The following is a 24,364-nucleotide window of genomic DNA, read 5'->3' as shown; positions in this document are numbered from 1 at the left end:
GCTCAGGCATCAGCTTTTAATATTGAGGGCAACGAGCCTAGCATAACAACTATTTTGTTTGTTGATGTAAGATTTGAACGCGCTAAACTGAACCATCCTACGATATTTCACGTTCGCAAAGTCTCACTTAGGGAACGTTATTTTGTTTTCCTCAGAGGTGTGCACGGGCTACGGTGACCCTATGATCGAGACCTTCGACGGCTGGAAGTTCCACGTGCAGAGCAACGGCCACTTCGAGCTCGTCTTCGACAGGGAAGGCCGCTTCATGGTCGATGCCGTTACGGACAGCTGCGAGGAACGCGCCACCTGCATCATCGGGCTGGACATTAAGCACGAGAACCACGTCGCGAAGATTAGGAGACACAAGCAGGTAGGTTCCCCGCAGCTTCCTCTTTAGGCAAGGTGCTTGAATCGCGCGTCTGCCACTGTTGTGTTCAGCGTCTTATTCCGACCCTGCAACAAAAGTGCTCCAGAAGTGGCAACAAAGTCCGTCACAAAAACGAGTGTTAATCTGTCAGATGTCGCGATCCGGGTGGGTGGTGCTTGAGGCCCCGGAAAAAGAAGTACAAACGAACTCGAGTGTCGCTGTCGTTGCATATAGTCCCAAATCCTGGATGTCGAAGTGTTCATAGACTGTAAGGCCAAAGGGCGACCTGCAGCAAAGCAGGGATCTGTCACATCTACCACCGACGCTGTGACACCTCTAGAATCGCGGCTTGCCACAAGGTGACAGAACGTCATCAGGGAGAAATCGAGAGACCCATTTTTAAGACGCTGTGAACGCACCAGTGGGAGACGCGTCGCAAGTATCCTACCCTAAATTTAAGGCTAAAGTCTTTTGTCAAGACCGCATGTCCTTTCACACATTGTCCCGTTGCCTACTTATTTGGGAGGTAACTTGGGTGCAGGTCACAAACATCTACGAGCCTATGCCAAACGTGCGATGAGGTCAAAAGGGCAGTTTGGCAACGTAGCGCGAACAAAGCAGAGAAAAGAAGCGTGACATCTTGTACGCTCATTGCTCCGCCGCTGGCTACGTGTTTGAGTCAAACGACATTTTGGATCGCGTCACTGAATGTAGTGACTACGTAGATTGAATTTATTGGTTATCAGTATTCGATCTGAAGAAACTGACGCGAAAAAGTATTTATTCAAAATGTACGCCGGGGCGCTTTTTGTTTCTTTTTAATATTACCACCTCGTTTCTAAGAGCGCTTTCGCCACATGAACATTTTCGTAGTGATTTTCGTGCTTGAGTGAAAGAACAATTATAATACTTCTTATAACATTAATCTTGAGTATAAAGGTAGGCGTTGACGATGTACAGAGGTTTACCAATCGTAATCTTCGAGACATGTTTCACTGGAGGGCCAATGAAACCAAAGCGTCCCTGGGCATAAACGGCAACAAATCTAATCGCTTAATAAACAACGATATGGGTTTTACCGTACCCGTGATCTGTTTTCAAGCTGCGAGTGCTAAAACAATCCAACAGGCTTTAAAACCGTGATTTTTTTGTTTTTCAACAGCAAGAAGTAAAATGAGGCGGCTGTGATATGTATTTAAACCGTTTGTTATGATTTGATCCAGTTCCTACTGACACAACTGCAAGTCTGGTGGGAGCATAAATGCCTACGTTCATGTTTTTTGTTTTTTTTAAGTTTCCTATGCGTGAATGCAACACCAGCAGATGTGCCTTCGCCATTTTGGGTGGGGTGCGTGCACGCATAAGTATGAGCATGCAGTGATCCAAAGTGTGGAACCTTCATGGCTGGCCGCTACAAATGTCGACTTGTAGAAACCCTGTTACCTTTTCGGGTGCGGCAACGCTAAATTTGGCGGGTTAAACTTTTTTAGAAGCCCATTAAAACCCTCGGACGGTCAAGCTTTATTCCCAAAACAAGTTTTCCAGTGGTCGGGTTCTGTTTCCAAAGAAATAGTAGAGCAAAAATGACCAATGTGCAGATTTTATTCTTGGTTATCTAGAAGAGCACGTGGAGTGCTTGCTTTTTGTTCAGGTTTAGAAGCATATAATGGAAATAACGGAAGCAAAAATGTGTCTCCTTTCTTCCATTGAGTTTCATTTTGGCGCGTCCGCTTCCGCGACATTACCGCGATTTCAGATTCCGAACAGAAGGAACTTTATAGAGCTCCTTCATCGGGTAGTGGCTCTTATCCTTTGAATTTTTTTTTTTTTTTTCGGAAGCGTTAGAAGTTTGAGTTGAAAAAGCCGGCGCTCCAATTGACCGTTCTCACCAGCCATGGCTACGCCACCGCTGCCGCAATGCATTGAGGGAACATTAGTCATTCTGCACGTGCAACAACCTCGTTAGAGCTCTTCGCATGCAGAGCAGGAGAAAGCACGAGCCGTCTCGGGCAATGCCGCCTGGCTCCTGTGAACTAAAGTTGCGGCGGCTTCACGCATGCGCCGAACGCTTGGTGAGATCGGTCCATTGCCACTGCCACCAGTGCAGCCGACATACGAAGCAACCATCTTGGGCGTATCGCGTGCGCGGAGCGACTAAATTCAGAACTATAAATACCCCCAGAGAAGTGAAACGCCGTGAAAATATAACGCAAATAGTTCGCCAGAAATATAAGAAATAGCAACATAATAAAATAGCAACACCAAAAATAGAACAAATAGCAACTCTGCGCGAAGTTTCGCGTTTAGGCGGGCACTTTCAAAAGGCTATTTGAGACAGCGCCGTGAATTAGAGGTAAATACGCATCGTATACGATTGCCATGTCACCGCCGCAGGTCCTCATCGACAACGAAGAGTACGACAGGGATCAGCTTCCTTGGACTGGCATGGGAGTTACAATCTTCGCCATGCCGGGCAAGGTCACCGTGGTTGTCTTCACAGGACTAGGGGTCCAGATCCGATACAACGAAATCAGCGCTGCCTTCTCAATCCACGTTCCGTCCAAGACGTTCTTTAACAAGACTGCTGGACTCTGTGGTAGCGTACCGCTTTGTATTCTTGCCTCGTTACCCGCCCTCAGAAATGTCTGCCCGTCACCGCAGCTTACTTGAAGCATTTGGGCCATGTCTCTCCCATATACCTCCTAACTGCCTATTAAGCCAGAAAAATGTTCCCCGAAGACACACGGTCGAGATATGACGTCTTGAAGCCTTTAAACATGCTAGGAACGCAAGCTGCTGCCCAGGGTAGACATACAAACAAGCAGAAGACGCTGTTTTGGACACGTATATTTGATTTTTTTTATTGAAAATGTGTCTGGATTTTTGTCTGTTCTGACTAGAAGAAGGCGTCAGAAACTTTTTTATATAAAGTTCGCAGAGGACGCTACGATTGATTCTGCTTGCGATCAAAAAATTGTTCCTGCGTCTCTTTCTCAGGCAACTGCAACGGAAAGCCTGACGACGACAAAACGACAAAGAATGGCACCATCACAGAGGAGATGGTCACCTTTGTCTGCAGCTGGGAGACGCATATCAGCGAGGAGGAGTGCGTCAGGAACTTCACCGGAGAAGTGAGTACCAAAAACGCACACAGGTCACCGAGTAAAATGTTAGCATTTAACAAGTTTTATAAATTACTTCTGTGCGCTGAACGGTACGCCAACAACACTTGTCAGCGGTTCGCTATATGATATCTTAAGCGGTGTTGTGCCCCTTAACGAAAATAATTAACGAAATTGTCAAAAAGTATCACGGGCTAAGAGTTACTATAGTCGGTTGCAAGCTAAGAAAAAACCGGAAATGCCTCTCAGAGGAAAATATAATCCTACGCCGAGAAACGCCAGCCAATCGTTTTCATGACGTCACGATTCCGTGGACCAATCGCGATCCTTTTGAAAAAAAAAAAGAGATCAACATGGCTGCTGGCCTTAGCAACGCGACGCTAGTTTCTCGTGACAATTATTCTGCTTTTTTGCACCGTGTTTTACGTGCCCGAGGTTACGCCACGAAATCTTAATGGTATCGGCTTGCGTTTGCAGCAGTTTTTGCGCGACAACGTGAGAATCCAGCGACGCTATCGCCAACGAAAATTTCGAAGCGGGCGCAAGGCTTAGCACTGCTGAGAGCTGGAAGACGGTATGTTAGACAGTATGTTGGACAGAAAATGAATTGGGAAGACGGTACATTTTACATGACTTTCTTTCTTTACTAAACAGCTATTTCGTTGACAAAAACGTATTCTAACTTATTTAAATGTCCTGAATGAATTAAATAAATATTGTAGTAGTTTAAGACACGTTTCCTGGAGGAAGAAAAAGCAACGTTGCTAGCGAACTACTTTCTCGACGGTGGAGGCACTTCAGATGGGCGCAATGCGCTTGTGGGTGGAGCTAAAAGATTGTTCTTAGCTTGCAACCGACTATACCATGCTGTAAATGGAACAAAATACCTATGTTGTACTTCCAACAACGAACGAAGATTACTTCTGTGCTACTTTAGGTTTAGATATCATTCTGCGGCATTAAACCGCGGATATGACATTTGAAAACAATTAAACTTTTACAACGTGATTTGATAGCGTTTATTAACTCTTTTTTTCCGTCGAGATTGTCGAATATATTTCCTTTTCTGATTATACAAATGATGCCGCTGCGAAGAAAATATTATTTCCACTTTCGTCGAAGTTGACAAAATGAAGCTTAATATATTTTTTTCTAAGCTGAGACAAAAGCAATATTCAAAAGCAACGAATACCAAGTGACGTAATTTGATAGACTATAACGTAAGGATGTAACCAGAATGCATTACCCGTTAGTCATTTAGAAACCTAATGAGTACGTTAGTGCGTCACTGAAAAAAAGTAACGTGTTACCATAACGTCAACTTCGTAGCGCGTTCTTCCAAAGCTGGCCCTAAGAAAGGTTAACAAAATGTATTTCTTACACCAGTGGGAATTCTTCGCGGCATGTTCGTTTGGTGACACTCGGCCAATAATTGTCCAGGAACCCGAGAAGCCTCCGGTGCCTGGCGCTTGCTCCGAGATTCTGGACCGAGAGGTGTTCGGACAGTGCCTCTCCCTGGTGGACACCACAAAGTTCGTGGACCAGTGCCGCCACGACACGTCCTTCTCGGTGCAAGAAAACACGGCCGTCTGCAGCTCGCTGCTCGAAATGGCCCGCGCCTGTTGTCTGGCCGATGTGGAAGTGGACAATAGCTGGATCCAGAAATTCTGTAGTAAGTACACGGCGACTCCTTGCGATGCTTTTGTTTACAGGTTACCTTCATTCACACTGTTAGTTCCTATAGACCGACACGCTGTTTACAAACAAGCCCGCGTTTCCCCACACCAGGTGTGGGCACTGCGCGTGCGCACAAACCGAATTCGTGTGAAGCGAATCGTCTGCGCATGCGCAGTGCTGTCGACAGCGCCACCGCAGCTGCGTGACGTCAGGGCCGCGTGTGGGTCTATAGCGTCACTCCTTGCGATGCTTTTGTTTACAGGTTACCTTCATTCACACTGTTAGTTCCTAGTGTCGTTTTTTTTAAAGGTAGTCTTAATCTATAGTTAGCGTTATTAATCTAGATTGCGCCAACTACCTGAGGCTGTGTACCTCAAACTAAGAGTGTTTGTGTCTGTGTGTGTTTAATTCAAAGGGGAAATTCGAAGGTTGGGCCCTGTACCGGAGTACTTTATTACATTCCTGTAAAATATGTTATATTAAGAGAAGGTAGCAGCTGGTTGCGCCCGATCTCTTCTCTGCTGGAAAAAACATGTTAATCGATTAGCTTGAAAACCCATAAGCGGCTGCATATTTCTGTTTTTCTCGAATAGGCGAGATCTGACCGTGATTCGTTCTTTTTATTAAAGACCAATAAAATTGTCCTTTAGAATATGCAAGACCTCAGATAATCGGTTACTTAATTGAAGAGCTACACTGCAGCTTGCATTCGTGTGAATTATAATCAAAGCGCACACAAAAAAAATCTACAGTTAATAGACTTGCTTATTTTATAACTCTCATACGTTTAAGTGGTTAATGAGTGCAGTGAAGCGTCAAGTTCTCGACGAATAATAATTTAATATTAACTGGCATTTGAACTTGTCAATTCTGAGTTCATAATTGTTTTCGCATAAATTTATTTGCAGTCGATGGAAGTTGAAGGCGAATAAGTACGTGTAGCTAGTCCCCATATTATCGGTATCAGCGGGAAATAAATGGAATTACTGCCCAAATCCATTTAACCAGTAACCCTAAAAAAACAAAAAGATGACATAGTATTTAGCAGCGTCCTGTTGTTTTGAAACGATTTCTAAAAATATAGTTTATAATTAGATTTTACAAAAACATCTACCTAAAGTTTATCGATGAGATATGCAAATATTTGTTAGGTTACAGTTGAGTGTTTTGTTGTTGTTTTTTTTGCATGAAAACTATCAGTTAAGAGCTGACTCCTGATAGCTGTTATCACCTCTTCTTTTACTCAGTCGCGCGCGACAACGTCTGATAACTCCGAGTATTTAACAAAAAACTGGACTCTACAAGCGGTACTTTTATTAAAAATATCGTAATTCACAAAAATAATTGTTCTGACCACAACTACGCTGAAAATTCGTTCAAACAACAAACGAGGTATCTGAGTTGTTTCACGCTATCCTTCTTCTTACTGGTTCGCTCGCTTGGGTTTGACTCCGTTCTTTTTTCCTCTGAAAATAATTGAGTGTATAGCAAAAAATAAGTTGAGCAATCAATTAACATTTTCACGAAAAACGTATATTTTTATGTCAGAGTTCCTCTTCTCTATGAACGCCTTAAGGGGCTAGATTAATTGCTTTATATTAGAATGCTGCGCTTTGTTAGGTCCAAAGCATAAGTGGAAGATACGAGCGAGACAACTTAGAAAAAAAGAGAAATGCTATACAATCTTTAGATGGTATAAGAAACTCAATCCCTCCAACAAAGACGTACAAAAAGAAATAGAAAAGAACACTCGTTGTGACACTTCCATTTTTCATACTTCGAATGACGAAGGTCGTTATAGTTTGTATAACGATCCTCGTCGTTTGACGTTCGAGCGAAGTGCTATTTACCATGTCCTCGTTTCGTTTCCTGACAACCAGACATCACGTGTCCTGGAGACACCCGCTACATGAGCTGCCACGACGCGTGCCCCCAGTCGTGCGACACCGAGCGCGAGAACGAAGCCTCCAGCAAGTTCGTCAAGGGATCCTCCAAGACCCACTACCACAAGTCCGACTGCCGCAATCTCAAGGTGGACGGATGCTTCTGCCCAGACGGACAGGTCTTTGAGGATGGGGACTGCAAGCCCAAGGACGTTTGCGGTACGGGCGAAACCTTTTCAAAGCCATACATTTGAATATCAAATGAAGTGACACTTTAGGCCTATTCACACAATTGCACTTGCTTACATTTTTTTTACGTTACGTTAAAAGTCACCTTAACATGCGTGCCTCGAATATCACCTGCAAAGCTTCTCCTTGAATCGGTTGCCACGGTTGATATGAAGCATGAGTGTCCCAGTGACTGTCGATGTAAGCAGACGTCAGTAACATAACGCAATGTAAGTAAACTGTGCTGTGCGGCCTGGTAGTTGATAAAGAGGATATAAAAGCTGTTTGTGCGAGCGACCGGTTCTTATATTGATCACCTACAGTCTAAAAAAAGGGTGTCACCTTGGACGTACAGCGCGCTATAGTCGAACAGACGACCCCATATTTTACGAGGGTATTGATAATGGTGCGATATAATTTACTAAATAGTTAAAATACGTACCAAAGACTGCAGAAAGAAAACACTGATGTTTTGCAGTGGGGCCAAGAAAACCCAAATTATTATTATTATTATTATTTTTGCAATCAATAACATGTACATTAACTATTTTAATCAGTAGTACCACACGGCTATCAAGACTCTCGTGAAAGTTAGTGCCGCAGATCGATGGCAGTGCACTACACATCGAACTGAAGTTTTGGGGTGTATTATAGGAGACAAAGGCTGTAAGAAACACCCTTTTTTTCTGAGAGTGCAGTGCACAGGGAACTCTCGAGAAGTAGAGCCTGGTGAGTTTCGACCACTTCATTAGGAATGCGAATAGGCTGCCGTGTTATACACAAGAGAAGAAAGGTATTGTGTTGCCTGTCAATGATAAACTAAAGCACTGCTTCTTCGAATTATTGAATAATTATTGAATTTTGAAAAAAGTTTATCAAATGTAGTCGAGCGAAACGAATTTGGCAATATTCTCGCTTTTTTTTTTTTAATTGTTGACGGTCCGTGAATAATCTCGTTTCTTCTTAGTTGAACTTTGATCCATTGAAATCCTTAAGGATTGCGGCGGCAGGATAACATAATATTGCATTCTAAGGTTCAAAACTAACAACTTGCTTGCATAGATCTAATAACTTATACTTTCTGGGTAAAAGGCTCTTCCGGCAATTTGTAACTCGGAAATTCTGGTAGGTACACCTGAACTCTTGGCTCACATGGTGTTGCGCATTGCACGCGTTTTAACGAGAATAGCCTTTATCGGAATCGTACACCTGCAGGATGCGAAGAAAATTAAACTTCTCATCATAGATTAAAAAAAAATGTCAGACTCATTCACATATAAATCAAGACACGGAGATATATCCGAATGAAGAAACGCTTAATTTATTTCACATCATACACAAAAAAGAACCTAAAATGTTTTGATTGAGGTTTTTATTTTCTGAGAGCATTACAAATCACTTCCTTTAGAATAGTTTGACAAGCTTATACAACGAAGCGGCTGACACGGAAAGTATAATGTTGGCAGGAAAAGAAAACTTACGATTTAGAAAATCCAACAAAATAGAAAAAAAAAGCGGGTAGGTTTTTATGGTACTGAAACGAATCTATATACGACGAAATCCCGGTTTCCGAATGCGATTTGGAAACATTCTCCAGGATTTATCGCCGTAAACAAGCCCCTGCTGATGTAGAACCGAGCAAGAAGAAGCCGGTTTTAAAACAAAGATTCAAACGGCTCTTCTCCGATAAAATTGTAAACTACTCTTATTTGTCCCGTGTGCCTTCTAGTTCACTTAAGAAACAACAAATTGTAGTTCAGAAAAATTACAGTTGCTTCCTGTTTTGTACCATTCTGTCAGTGTACGTCTGGTGAAACAGTTTCCTCGCTGATACCTCAATTGTTTTCTTTTATTGCAGATCTCTGTGACGACCAAGGCCATAAAGTGAGTGTAACGTCCTAGCACAACACTTAGCCGGTTACTTGAGCAGCATGGATATGTCCTGTCAATAAGTAAAACTGGCGATGCAAAAAAGGCCAAGAAGTTTTCGATTTGATATACTACGTAGGTATACTCAGGTTCAACTTTTTCTGGCATTTCCGACGAACTGAAGTAATCACAGCGTGGATGGGCGCTCGATGTGAACGAGCTTACGGGTACCCATGGTTTTGGCTTCATTGCCGAGAAATGTTGTCCCCGGGTAAATAGAAGTTTTCAAACGTTTCGTCCGACGGCCGCACAAGTATCATTATAATAGGCCCAAATATTCTGCTGAATGCTATTTGTAAGCGCCGAATAAAGATGCTATTCAAAACCTGCTTAAAAAGAAAATGGGTGAGCGGTAGGCTTTGTTGTAAGTCCGGGAGGTGGTGGTGGTTTTACATTTGCGCGATCTGCTTTATCAATTAAGGTATTAGTGGCAGCGACAATGTCTATATTTGACTCAGGAATATTAAAAGCGATGACTTGCTGAAAAATGAAAGCTCAGTTGAAATAATTGTGTAATTAATTTTAAGTATCTTCTAGGTTGGAAAGCTCGATCTATAAATGAAGCACTGTCATAGTTGAAGGGTCAGTGAGCAGAATAAATGCGTTTTTCTTTAAGTTTTTACTTAGATACAAACTAAATAATTGGATAGATCTCCGTATGTGGGTCCCGTAATCTATTGGAGCACTAAACTTTCCGATAAATAAAAAAATATTTTTCGAAAAAAAAAAATTACGCAAGCTACATTATGCTGAAAAAGACCAGGGAGCACAGAATGTGTCCCTGACGAAGCACACACACTTAATATTTTCTTATTTTTGTATTTTCTATATTTTAATCCCTTCTCCCCATCCTTCTTTCCTCCATTCCCTCTTCCTCTGCCTCCCCATTCCGTCCCTTCACTCTTTTATTGTGCCCTTCTTCATTCCCCTCCCTCCCCCACCACTGCCTCCTCTCCTTCCCCTACCCTTCTACAGCGCTTTCCCCGCTAAATTTAGCGGGGAAGCTGGATCGGTGTAGGGGCCACTGTCGTCAACTCACGACGTCGGTGTAACGCTCGTTTCTGACTTTTGTTTCTGACAATCCATCAAAAATATTTCTCACAATATATATATATATATATATATATATATATATATATATATATATATATATAACGACATGTAAAACGCATTTTGTGTTTGTTTGTTTGTTTGCCCCGTCTTTTCTTACGCCACGTGTATGTCACCGAAACAATCGTGTCCCGAGTGCCGCGTGTTCGGCTATCTTTATGAACTGGCAGCCACGCTTAACATGAAGCACAGATGATTTGGTGACTTGTACATAAGCTTTCGTCACGTAACCTAAGAAAACGGGGCTGTGTTCAGAAGTTTTTAGAGTCGAGATGTCTTTGAAAGGACACATGCCGCTCGTCGCTTGAGTTTATTCAACCCTGGAATGCAAATGGCAGTTGTGTGCGCACGATGACGATCGCAGTTGGGCGACGTTTGGAAGACTGACCAGTGCACGAGCTGCACGTGCAAGAAGGACGGCAAGATGGACTGCCAGCACGAGGTCTGTCCTCCGGACCCGATCTGCAGGGAGAACCAGAAGCTGGTTCGAGTCTCGGGGGCCGAACTGGAACAGTGCTGCGACAAAAACTACTGCCGTAAGTCGACCACGAAAGCCCGATACACGTGGCGCGATTATTCTTGCGATTTCGCGGCGCTGGCCTTGAGCACTGCAATCTCCGTTACGTTTTTTTTTTTTTTTCTGCCGCGGGACGACGATACTGTCTCTAATTAGAGGAATCGTTCCATGTACTTACGACATTCATTCCATATCAATCTACAGTGTAGACAACTATCACGTTTATAAAACATCTAGCGGTGGCTATTGAATCAAGCAGTGCAACCCACTGAACATTATTGACCGTACCTCTCAGCCGCTGGTCATATTGATACGAGAAAACGTCTTTGAGAAAAGTACAGTTCAATGAGGGGAGCAAACGTAGGTAGTTGAAAAACAAATGATGGACAGTATTCGTATACACCGCAAGCTAAATGCAGTCTTTAGGTACGCTGAAGGACTGCGGGCAGATGATGCAGCCTTCCTGACAGCTATGAAACCGATATTGCCTTAACCGCCATTTTACTCCCCTGGAGGAAACGTATTAAGTCACAAGTTCAGCTATAATAAAGTAATATCTTGCTGCGGCAGTTGTTCCAGCCGCCATTTGTGAAGCGTCAGTGCTGCAAGAGGTATTTGGCGACGAACGTTAATCTCTATGCGCTCCTTTTTTGTTTTGTTAAAAGCTTCGCTTGACTATGATTATGTAAATTTCACGCTTAAACCGTATTTCAAGTCACTTCCAAGAGTGGGAGTTTACAGAACTTGGGTTTTACACAAACGCTGTTAATTGCATCAGGCGCAGCCGGTCTGTTAACAGAATTCTAGTATGAGCGTAAAGTTTGATTGATGGAGTTTCGACGGCTCATCAGCTACAATAACACAGCCAACAAAACTGCCGATCTTGGGAGTTCATAAAAGTTTGCGTAACCTAAGTATCTACCATATATTTGACGTGCGTAAGCTATCCCAAGAAAAAAAGCACTAATTATAGATCTTCGTATTTACTCTGAGGGCAGAGAAACATACATCATCACAGAAGGCTGCCCTTAGCACACTAGAACCGCGCTATACCCGAAATTAATCAAAGACCACTTCTTTCAGAAAGCGAGGTGGGGCGGTGAAGACGGCTTCTTCGAAAAGAAGTCTTTGGCATTCAATTCACATCTTCGAGAGAGTCAGTGAGAGGGGGAAAAACGGTTCGGCGAATCTTGAAAGGATTCTTCGACTACCGAAAAAAATGTAGCACTCTAATGTTGCTTTGGTCGTGCTTCAACACCAAGGGACCGTTTTCTTTCAAACCGATTATGACGGAAGAAGAGTGTTTGTAGACAGTAAAAACATAATTGAAAAGAAAACTGTTTGCTCGGCCCAATTTTACGACTTCTTGCACCAACGAAGCTCTAAAAGCATCCGAAATAAGAAAAAAAGGACAAACTTATTTCCCTCGAAAGGGGACTCAAAAGAAGAACCCTTCGAGGAAACTGTAAGGAACAGGACAAGGCGCCTGTGTCCCTCGCGGTGTTGAAAATTGCTCTGAGCGTTTCCCGGGAAGATTTCCAAATCGTAGTTTTTGATAAACGCTTCTGATAGCCTGCCATTATCCCTCACAAAATGATTCGTTGCTTGGAAGCGTCACCCGCCTCGCTTGATGTCGGGGATAGGGTTCATAAAGAGAAGACAATATGTTCCGCCCGCTGAATTATTATAAGTGCCGCTCCGGAGCTCTTTTAGCATTGGAATGAATGTGTAAGGAACCGTGCACATTACAATCTTGGCAATAATGGCAAGAGGCGTTCCTTGTGTGAATATAAGTAATAGGCGATGACGGAAGACAAATATATTTTGCTGCATCCTGCATTTTCTGTGTAGTATATTCCAGGCGTCGTTTCTTGCTGGTGGTTTTTAAGGGTTCTTTTTCTATCGTGCATTGTGTTTTGCAAGTGGCGACAACTAACACGTGCAAAGAGGCATATATGTGTTGATTAGAAAATTGTGTGTTCCACAACAACACATGTGACAGAACGACTTTACAGTGAGATAATATATACCCACCCTGCATTGTATTTCGAGAAGGGCTCAGGCTACACTCCTATAAGTTATCTCGAGTAGGTACAAATAGTTTTAGAAGTAATTGAATTACTATATTCTATGATGCTTCTCATGCACGTGAAAAAGTGGTACTATAAGGACACAAAGAGAAAAAGAGGGCGCTCGACTTGTGGTGACTTCGCCAGTACCACATATAGTACTTATCTATATTACCCTGGAAATCCCCAAAACCGAAAGCAGTTATACTAGAAAATGTATAGTAAGCAAGAACGTGATAACTGGGAGAACCATTAAACAAAAGGAACCCCTTATTTTAGACATAGCATCTACTTTAATTTAGTTTAATGATGGTCCCGGCCCATCATGGGTTCTGCTGTACGTTAGTAATCTGTTGTGTCGCAATTCGACACCCCTTACATATGATCTGGCATAGCAGATTCCAATCAATCGATGTCAAAGCTGATTATGTAGCCAAGCGTTTAGAGGAGAATGCAACAGAAATGCATAACAAGCCGATATACACGCTCAGTGCAAATAATAACTCCACGACAGCAGCCGTTGATGTTGACTAACGAAGAAGAACGAATGCCTCTCCCTCTTCCTTTTCTTAAGATGACGAGTGCCTGCTCAAGCACCGGCTTGCACAAATGACAGCAAATGACAGCTTGTGTGAAAAACCCAAATAAAATCTGCTAATTCCTCTTGTACTCGACTACGCAGGCCGGTGCAACCAATCGATCTTAACCTCCGTGCATAAACAAGCACAGTACGGAGGATCACCAGCATAAATTCCCATTAGATTTTGAGCTCGGTGTATGTCACGTAATACCTTCTTATTAATAATATTAGCCATATTTAAATGTTTTGATTATAATTTTGCGTTAATCAAATAAGTGCATAAAAAGTAGCAAGACATAAAATAAACAAACGATGATATACGTCACTCTGACGTGAACCGAAGGTTCATTGTTTTTACATAGGATTGTATATCTCGTAATGAAATTTAACGTGACTTCCGCGTCTTTCATAACGATGGCCACCCTTACTGAGCATGGCGTAGGAACACTTTAACACCAAAAAGAGGCAGACACCACCATTCTGTAGTGGCGTTCTCTTCATAATGCACTCGTTAAAGTGAGAGCTTCGCCATCTGCCCCATCAACATCTTTGTTTCCGTACGCTTCCCGCAGAAGACATCGTGGAGGAGTGCCCAGAACTGTCGCTGCCAAGATGTGAGCGAGGAGACGTGACAAGGACCAAGACTGACTCCAAGGGTTGCCCCATGTACTACTGCGGTATGCTCTTGTTTCGCTGCAACTACCTCTGCCTACCTGTCAGTTTTAAAGTAACAACAAAAGGCAAGAATTGCATACAACTTTCAGGGTGATGAAAATAAAATACATGGAATGACAACTATGCTTAAGGAGTTAAACTTATAATGTAATTTGACACTTATCTTTAGAGAGAACCAAAGTTTTATAAAGTGCCCAAATATTCCAATGAAAATAAGAACTTTTGTTACTTCGGAGATGGTGTGACATGCGTCATTTCGCAGTTTTCCGTGGATGTACACTCTAAAATACGTATATAAATTCCCTTTGCTGCCAAACTCCGAACACGAGAGTGAACTCACAGATGTTTTCTATAGTGATATGAGACGGAGTGAAGGAGAACCGGTATTTCTTAACCCGTACAGAATGCGATCCAGCTCTTTGTCCGCCCGTGGTCTGGCCGACGGACCTGGAACCCGGTCAGGAGGTGGAGATGACCCCAGTCGGATGTTGCGCCACCCTCCATGCCGTGTGTCGCCCGGAGAAGTGCCCACAACCGCCTCACTGCGCGCCACCCTTGGAGCTGCTAGAGACTCCAGGAGTTTGCTGCCGCTCTTTCAAATGCAGTCAGTATACATATTCTCTTTCCGGTCAAGCCCTGATTAATACTAACAACGGTCACATCAGAGCAATTATCCCGGTGCTCACTATCATTGACAACTTCATGTTTCTGGTTCAGTACTTTTGCCGTTTACACAACGTTTGATGCTCTAAATTCGTTGCGTTAGCATAACCTGCATGTTGGGTACAGTCGTCTGTACTAGATCGCCCTAAAAATGTATACCCATTTGTGTTTTCTCTCCCAGGGACTGTTGGTCAACTGACGTAAATCTATCAACAAGTAATTTGAGTGTGTCATGAATTCTGGTCAGCTCTTTTTTATATTCATGTATGTAAAACCTACAGGAAACTTCCGCTTTCTAGATGTCGCCGGAACATTTTGTAGAATAGTCGCGACACTCAAACTGGCAATGGCAATGCCTCGATATTATCCCAGTTCTGACGCTGCGTCATTGCCATTCCTTCTCACCAGAATGTTCAGCTAGGTTACAGCAAAACACATCAACACTCGCATATCGCATAAAAATGTCGAGCTCAGCATGCAAGCTTGCTGAGCTCCACAGCCTCACCGTCCACACCTATAATGACGAATTATCCCGTACTCTATTTAGTGGGCTTCTTTCCAGAGCAGCATCATATCTGTACTATTGTTGGGCACTTAATCAATTAATCTACCGATTAATCGATTAATACTCTAATCGCGAATATTTTTTTAAACCGGTTAATCGGTTAAACCTTGGCTAACAAAAATAGGTAACGTTAAACGCTTTCTCCACACAGACGTGGACGAGTACACTTCTATGTAGGTAAACTTTAGGTAAAATGTTGGCCTAAATAAACTTAGAGGTCAAATTTGTAACTCCAAATATGTTACTATACTCTGTTCAACCTTCTGATGTACCGCAGGAAAGGCTACAAGCGCGAGCTCCTTGCTTTAGGGCACACCTCGGCGGCACAAGCTCTCGTGCAATAAGGGCAGCTGCCAAAGCCCTGATCTCGCGCGTCTAGCCTTCGCTGCGGTACAACATAAGGTGAAACGGAGTATAATGTTATACGTCTCCCAGCCAATTCAACGCCGTGCGAGTGTCCGTTTAGCGCAGCAGAGGCTATTGTAAACTATGAAGGAGTTCGCTATTGCCGTACATATCAACGAAGCTCTTTGCTTCTGCGGCTGTTTTAATGATTTTTGAGTGTGGGTGTCTTTTAACTTTTCTCAGCTGCACTCCAAGGTTGATTTAAAAATCAAAATTGTACATTATGTCGTTTATCATATAATCAGCTAAGGCAAGAAATATTTTTACTGGCTCGAACTAGTATGCACCAGCATTAGCGAAATCGATTACTCGATTAAAGGGTGGCGATTAAGCGGGTTAATATTTTTAATGGACGCCCAGCCTTAACCTATACTCGCTGCACAAGCGGTAATTAATACTGCAAAAGTCAAATTTTTCAATTTTGCGTTGCTCGCTAATTCCTCATTAGACTATTTTTGTATGACCGCGTTATTTATAAAATAAAATGCGCAGCGCTATTTCGGTGACAGTGTCTGGAAGCGACTGAAAAGAATTGTACCAGGACGCCCCCTTGTATGTCTTTCTTCCATCTTGCTGACACTCGCGTCGTTCCAGGACCGCCGGAAAAGGTCTGTCCTTACGCCCACAAATTCGTCGTCGTGGACGGTAAAGAAGTCGCCATTGAACCGGCTCTGCAAAATGTCTCCTTCTACGAGGTACGCCGCATAGAAATTGCTAAATGGCAATGACACGACCATGGGAATTGTTAACTTTTTGTCTCACGCAGCCCGGGCAGACGTGGAGAGACGGCCTCTGCAGCAACTGCTCTTGCGACGAAAGCGGGACGGACCTCATGGCACGCTGCAACTTGGAGAGGTGCTACGAGAGCGCCGAACTACCAGACGACAAGGTCCATCTTCATTGATTTTAAATCGCAGTCTTTTAGGGTTACCAAAAAAAATTAATGAAATCTCTTTACTTGCAAATAAAAGGAACGCGTTACGGAGCTACCTCATTTGAAAGAAAAAAAAAAAAGAAGAAGAGAGTGTTGGTTACCGTTAGCGAATATAACGCACGTCACTTTTGCGTTACATTTTATTCCTGACTTAAAACGTTTTACTGTTTTGGAGTTAGTTATATGCATATCCGCCATATTAGAAGAAACTTAACATAATTTCTTTATCTTTTTCACGGTTCTATCTGGGTGTAATTATTAGAAAGTTTTAGGGAACCGTATTCGCCCTTCCGATACAGTGCGGTGGGCGCTCCGGTACGAAACTGCGCATGCGCTATCGCAGAAGACTCCCATACGCGCAGTTCGAACCGGACGGCTCATCGTACAAAGTTGAGCCGTCCGGTAGATGTGCAAAGACGGTTTCCGAAAACTGTTTATTTTTTAAGAAGACGTAACGAGCAAGGCAGCTACGTTACCCTTTACTGAAAATAAGTAACGTAAGTACGTTATGTAATAATGTTCTGAAATTGTAACAATTGTTTTGAGTACGTTACCACGAAGGGTGACGCGGTATCGGCAACTCTGTTACCTGTATCACTTTAACGCCAACACGTGTTTTGACCCAGTGACACAAGTGCGACAAGCGACGACATCTTGTCCGCAGACAGAGTAAAATGAAACAAATTTCCGCACTACCTCTTGTTCATAAATACCGCTAGCGTGTCCGATGAGTGGTACGAACAGAATCTTAGCTTTCGAAGTTCTGAAAAGAGCCACGGCAACCCGGGTTTCCTTTTTTTTTCTTTGAGTGTTAACGTACGGAACGACAATGCGGTATTTAATTTAAAGCAGTTTCTGCACACCCCTATAAATACCTTATGTTGTAACCAGCCTCTGATGCTTAAGCAAGTTGAGAAAAGATACCTATGACTTTCCCGAGAGCAACGTTTCTTTGTTTGGCTAGCTGCGTTTAAGGCATTTCACTATACCTCTAGAGATTAAAAACTACTCGACAAGTTTCTGAACAATTGTCATCGAGCATCGAGCCCGCGCGTTTATGCACCGTAAGCGCTGATGAAATTACGCGTGACGTCCGCTTCTAACATGCGAGAGCTATTCAACTGCGTCTACTTGACATCCCGTCTAAAACAATGTGTAACGCGTTCACGCAAAAAAAAAAAAAAAAAAAAAAAATGCACAAGCTTGATAATGCTGATAAAGACCAGGAGCGGAGAATGTGCCTTAAACTTTAACGTCGATATAAAGCGCCGTTCACATACATGTGATTGAGTACGACCGAGAGAGACCAGACCGGTTTTTAGGCCTTTTTCGACTTCTTAGGACCGGATGCGCTGCAGTGGAGCTGGTCCTAAGAGATCGCAAGAGACTTAAAACCCGGTCTGGTCTCTCTCAGTCGTACTCGGTCGCAAGAGTGTGAACAGGCCTTAACGGTCGTCAATGACGCTTGATCGATGATGCTCGCTAATGACGATCGTTCATGACGCTCATTCAGGAAAATATGCTTTCATAAATAACGACCGATAAAACGTATTCGGTGTTCATATCGCGTAATGTAGTCAAAGAGCATAGACCCCGGTGCTTGCGGTAGACAGGGGTGCGTGGACATTCGGCGCACAATGAAGCATGGGTGTTTTGCAGGACTACTTCCTGAGCATTGTGGACGTGCCGAACCGATGCTGCCCTGCTTTGGTGCGACTCTTTTGCAAGGACGAGTACGGGAACATCCGAGAGGTGAGTGTTTATTCTCTTCTCGAACGCCAAATGATTTTGGAAGTGCTCGCTGACGAATCGCCGATGTCGCTGCTTTTATTTTTGGCGGGCAATAAGTATCGGCTTTGGAATTACCAATTTATTGATACAGCTGGAACATTGAATAACGACTGTATGATCGATCGGCCGCCGACATCATTGACGGTTAAATCACCACCAATAATACAAATTACAGCGAACACGCAGGTAAGCTGGTGAACTTCCAACACCTTGAACACGCAAGAGTTGGAAACGAGAACTAAACACACAGCCCTCGTGTGTGTGCATTCTCCACTTTCTTTTCCTAAGTCCCGGCTGTTCAAGATGTTGAAAACTCACCAGCTCGCCTGTATATTTTTTTCATATTATTGATGGTGTTGGGCTGCTGTTCACCAGCAGTATTCGACTGTGGCAAAAACTGACAGCTCAAATGCAACCACGTGTTGCCTGGCGTAGATAAACTATATTCCGTTTCACTTTAAATCTGACGGCCGCTAACGCTACAATTAGATAAAGCCAATAAAGCGTGTGTATATGTGTATGTTTGCAGATGTGCATAATGCGGAATTTTCCCAAAAACTGACCATATATGCGTAGTTGCAGCAGCAGGAAACCAAACTTAATTCATGCACGATGCCAGGCAGTACGCCAAACAGGAAATTACGCGTACTACTTTGTCATCAGCGTGCATTGGCCGATTGGCAAAAACTCGCGAAGTCAGATGGAGTGTACGAACGCGACATATTTCTTTCGCAGCCGGGAGACGAATGGCAGTCCCGTGACGACCAGTGCAAGTCGCACATCTGCGAGCAAACCGCCCTCGGCGAGGTCCACAAAGTAGAACGGTCCATCATCTGCCCCAAGTGCCCCGAGGTAAGAATTCACTTTAAACCCTAAGTATTGAGTAGGCGGCTCTACCACAAAACGGCCCGTCTTTTGTTCTCGAGGCGGCAGCCCTTATGGGCGAGGTTTCGCAGCAGACCCCCTCTTTTGTTTCCTGTATACCCTCGATGTGAAACGGTATGTGATGGTGTTAGTCGACGTCGCGTGACGTTCAGAAGAAATATTCATCTGCTAAAGTTAGCAGAAACAGGGTCTAGTTTAGGTGGAAAATGCGCAGTAGGATTGTGGGCAGCTCTTGAGCCGCAGAGTGTGCAGTTCTCGGCTGTCGCCGCAATGGACCCTTAGGAAGTAGACTTCTGCGCATGCGTGAAACCTCTAGCCTTGGACTTTTTCGACGATTCTTTTTTGAGCATCGGTAGTATGGTTGGGGAAAAAAAGCAACGAAAACGAATGCAACGGCGCGATGCCATTGTACTCTGACTGGCAGAGGCATATGGGCCTGCCCTACGTCTGTACTTGACAGAAAACCCTCCCTCCCTTGACGGCACTCCTGGCTGGTGGGCGTCAATTCGTTTGCAAGACTCGCCAAAGGACCGGGACTCTTTTTTTATTTTTTTATTGCGGGTTTCTGCTCGTTCGAGGAAACTAAACGTTAACCCTATGTTTGCTAAGTAAACTTCTGACTTTGTCGAAACTGGTCTTCGCGGAATGTAAACTCTCTAAAACATCTCGTACACAAAAAAAGTTCTCCCGCGTCACTATGGCTGCACTGAAGAAACGAGCAAAAGGAAGTACAGATGTCACTTCTTTTTTTGTGGCATACCTTTGCGAGGATTGTGAGCGATAAAAATAAACCGTTTAATTGCAACAACTGAATAATCCCCGACAGCTTACGAGATGGAGGGCGCGGCGAGTCCCGAGTATTCAGTTATCGCTCCGCAGCAACGAGATTGCGGTATTAGTCGACAAAAACACCGAACGCATTCCGAAGTAAAAATTGCGAACGTAAAGTGTGAACGCCCCCGTGTTTCTTCTGCTTTCAGTGACAACAAGTGAGCTCAAAAAAAAAAAAACTTTTATAAAAACATAAACCAACACAATTATACCAAAAGGACGCAATATCGTCGCCTTTTAGCGGCGACTAGTGTGCGCCTGAAGAAATCTGCGTAATCCGGGATAAGTAGTTTTCTTTTTTTTAGTCGCACACCTGCTTCCTAAGGGGATGAGTTTGACTTCATTTATGTGAACGCATTCAATTAACCTGTCAGCGAAAGTTCATCTATCACAGTGGGCTGCCAAAGAGCAGGTTACAACCTGATACTTTTGTTCTCTTCCGACTCGACAGGGTGTAGACGTGGGAGAATTTATAGTTGCGTCTTAAGAAGGTACTACGACGTTCTCGAAGTGTATTCGTGGCAATTAGTTTTTATTTCTTCAATAACCCTAACCCAAAGTAAAAACGGCTTTGTATTTTCACGAATGTTAGTATAACGGGCTTTGTAAGCACGCATTTATAATTATTGACACATTTATGAATATAGATAAGGCATTAAAAGTTTCAACGTATAAAAATTAGAAACTGCGGCCCCGCTGAACGAATGAGATTGATTATAATCAATATTTTGCCACAACTGCCGTTGTAATGTGATGACGGAACAATATATAAAGCACATTTTCTTGACATCTTTTAAGTGTGCATTTTCAATAAAAAGGCTCTGCATCACGTTTATTACCCTTTAGTCACGAAAGTAAAAAAAAAAAAAAAAAACGAAAGCAAAGAATTGTAAAAACGCCTCCGCAATTATGTCAGTGATTTCAACGCTACTTTGTTTAAATCATGAGCTCAACATTAACTGAGAAAGCCAACCTAACGTTTCCAGCTTTCACGTCTCTGCCTACCTCCATTCGACTGAATTTCAAGATAGTAAAATTTCGTTCCAGGTTCACCCGACCATCGTTTGTTATAACACGGCTAGCGAGACAGTTCATGGTTATTTTACGTTTGGTTACAATAAACTAATTGCCGCAAAGTAAGGTATATCACCGTGGGAGCAATTAAGCTCCCTGCGAAATGCAACCGAGCACAGTTTCCTTTTGTTGTTCTCCTGTTTGCTTCTTTGAGTTGTTGGTGCACAACCGAAAATGAAAGGAATCAAAGATCATCGTGATATTAAAAATGAATGAATTAAGTATTAGAATATTTGGCAAAGATTATCCCTCGAGAATGGAAGGGCCTAACTATGTACTCGTTCTGATGTTGCAATGCAGTCGGTGGAAGGACGTCAAACAGGGATCATGACCTTTTTTCCATTCGGCAACAGAACGCCCAGGCACTGCCCTTGGGCCCCGGCGAGTGCTGCCCTCGCTGCCAGATTGTGGCCTGCGAAGAAGCGGGCGTGATGCACCCCGTGGGCAGCCACTGGAACTCGAGCTCCCACCTGTGCTACCGGGCAGAGTGCGTGCAGGCCGGAGACACTGCGCGCATCGTGTACACGAGCCCTTCCTGCGCTCCGGTCTCCAAGAAGTGCCCCAAGGTACGTCTCGTACACCTTAATCAAATAAAGTAATCGATTGCAATTACTCCTGGTTAGAAAGTATTTATATTGTATTGCTTGAATACTTGAAAGGAACAGTAAATAACCCAGAGCGCCATTAGGAAGGGGAGGGGAACATATTAACGGTTACAAGTAATTCTATTACTTTCAAAAGCATTCAGAGCACTGTTACGAATACTACCTAATAAAGGCAATCAAATGATTACAATATTGCTTCAAAAATTATTCGATTACAAGTAACTGGATTACCTGGAGTAAGTACCTGACAAGTCTGCACAAGGTACGTCTCTACCAGAGAGTTTGTCCCGTTCGCTTCTTCGGAACAAGTTCAAACCTCGATATTGCTTAGAGTTTTCTTTTTTTATTTCATCTTACACTCCAAACGCCTGTTCACACATACATCACAGCGCTACCTTGGCGCTGTTGGTCATCGCTAGAAGTAGCGCTGACCTTGCTGATGCAGCGCTCACTTCGGGCTTTATTTGTGAAAAAGCGCTGATATAGGCCAGATCAGTGCTAAATGGCGCTTAAGCCATCGTCAGCGCTATTATTGGTGCTGAGTTAGCTTTCTGATGTATGTGTGAGCCGACCTTAACGTAAATAGCGTAATTTTATAGTATGAAGTGCCTGGCAGGGTGTTCTGTGTGATACTTGGTTCTGGTAACAACGGTGGATTCTGAAGTACATTAATAATAATTATAGTCAAGCACCAACGAGAAGCCGGCACCGCTAGACGGTAGGCAATGTCTGCTTCTTATTTGGTTTTTCTCTGTTACCAAAAAAAAAGCTTTATCCATCATTAAATTGCAACAATAATGTTGTGGGCATTAAAAAAAATTTTGCTCGAATACTATTGCGATAATTTGCGTAATTGTAATTTCTTCGTTTAGAAGCCGACCAAAACATAAATAACTGGCGATTTTTGTGACATTATGACAAAAATAATGGTTCAGCATGAGTGTCGTGGGAGCATTTGCAGCGAAACGCAGCCATGGTACGTGGCTTTCACATTTTGATCCAGCCTTCCAGTAACTACGTGCATTTCGGTCGAAACATGGGTGACACAGAGCCACTGTTACCAATCTCCCAAGACATATCCCATTAGGGTTCAAAGGCTACTAATATTTTGTATGACTTCTTGTTTCTTCCAACGCAGGACCAGGTGGTTTGGGACGCGAATCGCTGCTGCCAGACATGTAACGTCACCATCGGTACGTTTGCTCTCGTACACTTCCAGTTATACATCGGTACACCACAATTTAGAACGCGGTCCAATGTAGAAAATACAGAGGCGGAGACCAAAATTCCATGGTCAGGGCGCATTATCTGCGCTCGATTAGTTGACATGACGACAACCTAAGCACAAAAAAGACGACGAGCGGCTTTAGGTCTAGCTTTAGGGTCTACCTGATGGACCGTCCCTGAAACTTGCGCGTCGATCATCTCAAGACAGCATTCTTCGAAGGGCGTGGAAACTTTTTCGCATAGACGGGCGCCTGATTGCGGCATGCTGCCTCGCCGCATAACGGCTATACAAACAGCCCAAGAAAGTCGTCATCCCGAAGAAACGCAGGGCTCAGCTTATTACGGCCAAGCTAAATGCTTCATGATTCGTTCTTCTGGTTAACGCCACAATCCTGTTGGCTGCGATAATGAGATGCTCTGAACTGGTCCCGCCATTCTTAAGACGCGTGAGAAGTCAAGAACAGCTTGTTAGGTTGCGATTGGTTATCGGTAGTTTACTGCTACTGCTCGCTGTTAGCGAATAGCGTGCGAGCAAAACATTTTGTTTTCTCTGTTGGAACCTTCGTTTAATTATTGATATTGGTATTTTGCATGGGGCTTTCGGGCCTTGACGAGTGTTCTGTTCCCGCCATCGCAGTGTCCGAGGAAGCCTGCGCGCCGCTTCCCTTGAACGACAGGGAGAGCGTGAGGATGTTCCGCTTCGAGCACGAACGATGGGGACTCTGCACCAACCCGAGGCCGGTCACTGGAGCCAGGGAGTGCGCAGGAACCTGCGAGTCGCACTCCCTCTTCACGACGGGTAAGAAGGGGCATAGGAATACACCTTACACTCTAGGCGGGTAGATCATTCTTATTGCATAAGGCTTATTCTAGTTCTGCACAACTGCTCCACCCCGCTACAATCCTGAGAGAAATTATTGCAATTGGAAATGATTGAGTTATAAATAATACATTATTCACGTGCGCGCGTTTAGAATGAAGGCAGTAAGTTATTTTTATCTAAATCGGCAAGGAGTAGTTGATGTTTAGGGGAAAACATTACGGCCGTGTTCAATTTCCAAAATGTGTCCGTTTCGTCTGGTCGGTTAATCTCCTTCTAATGATTATCTCCAGAAAGACAAAAAGAAAGTTCTGAAGAATTAATTGTTTTGTGCACGTTTATTTGTATTGCATGCTTACGGGCTGCTGAGATAACTTTTGAGTTAGAATAAAAAACACGATATATAA

General features: G+C 43.5%; 1 protein-coding gene across 1 annotated transcript in view; it reads left to right on the top strand.

The window, feature by feature from the left end:
* LOC8025528 (hemocytin) overlaps window positions 1-24,364 on the top strand; it is a 100,192-nt gene that overhangs the window by 70,178 nt on the left and 5,650 nt on the right. The window contains exons 28-43 of the mRNA XM_042287086.1: window positions 156-370; window positions 2,762-2,963; window positions 3,365-3,498; window positions 4,930-5,161; window positions 7,047-7,268; window positions 9,136-9,161; window positions 10,681-10,852; window positions 14,055-14,159; window positions 14,561-14,761; window positions 16,385-16,485; window positions 16,557-16,679; window positions 18,384-18,476; window positions 19,251-19,367; window positions 21,659-21,871; window positions 23,049-23,103; window positions 23,775-23,936. Of these exons, the coding sequence (XP_042143020.1) occupies window positions 156-370; window positions 2,762-2,963; window positions 3,365-3,498; window positions 4,930-5,161; window positions 7,047-7,268; window positions 9,136-9,161; window positions 10,681-10,852; window positions 14,055-14,159; window positions 14,561-14,761; window positions 16,385-16,485; window positions 16,557-16,679; window positions 18,384-18,476; window positions 19,251-19,367; window positions 21,659-21,871; window positions 23,049-23,103; window positions 23,775-23,936 (2,373 nt within the window). The remainder of the gene's footprint in view (window positions 1-155; window positions 371-2,761; window positions 2,964-3,364; window positions 3,499-4,929; window positions 5,162-7,046; window positions 7,269-9,135; window positions 9,162-10,680; window positions 10,853-14,054; window positions 14,160-14,560; window positions 14,762-16,384; window positions 16,486-16,556; window positions 16,680-18,383; window positions 18,477-19,250; window positions 19,368-21,658; window positions 21,872-23,048; window positions 23,104-23,774; window positions 23,937-24,364) is intronic.

Source organism: Ixodes scapularis, unplaced genomic scaffold (assembly GCF_016920785.2).
Source record: "Ixodes scapularis isolate PalLabHiFi unplaced genomic scaffold, ASM1692078v2 PGA_scaffold8__174_contigs__length_109621045, whole genome shotgun sequence".
Lineage (NCBI taxonomy): Eukaryota > Metazoa > Arthropoda > Arachnida > Ixodida > Ixodidae > Ixodes > Ixodes scapularis.
Note: the sequence above shows the minus strand (reverse complement) of the source record. Positions and strands in the feature narration are given on the sequence as shown.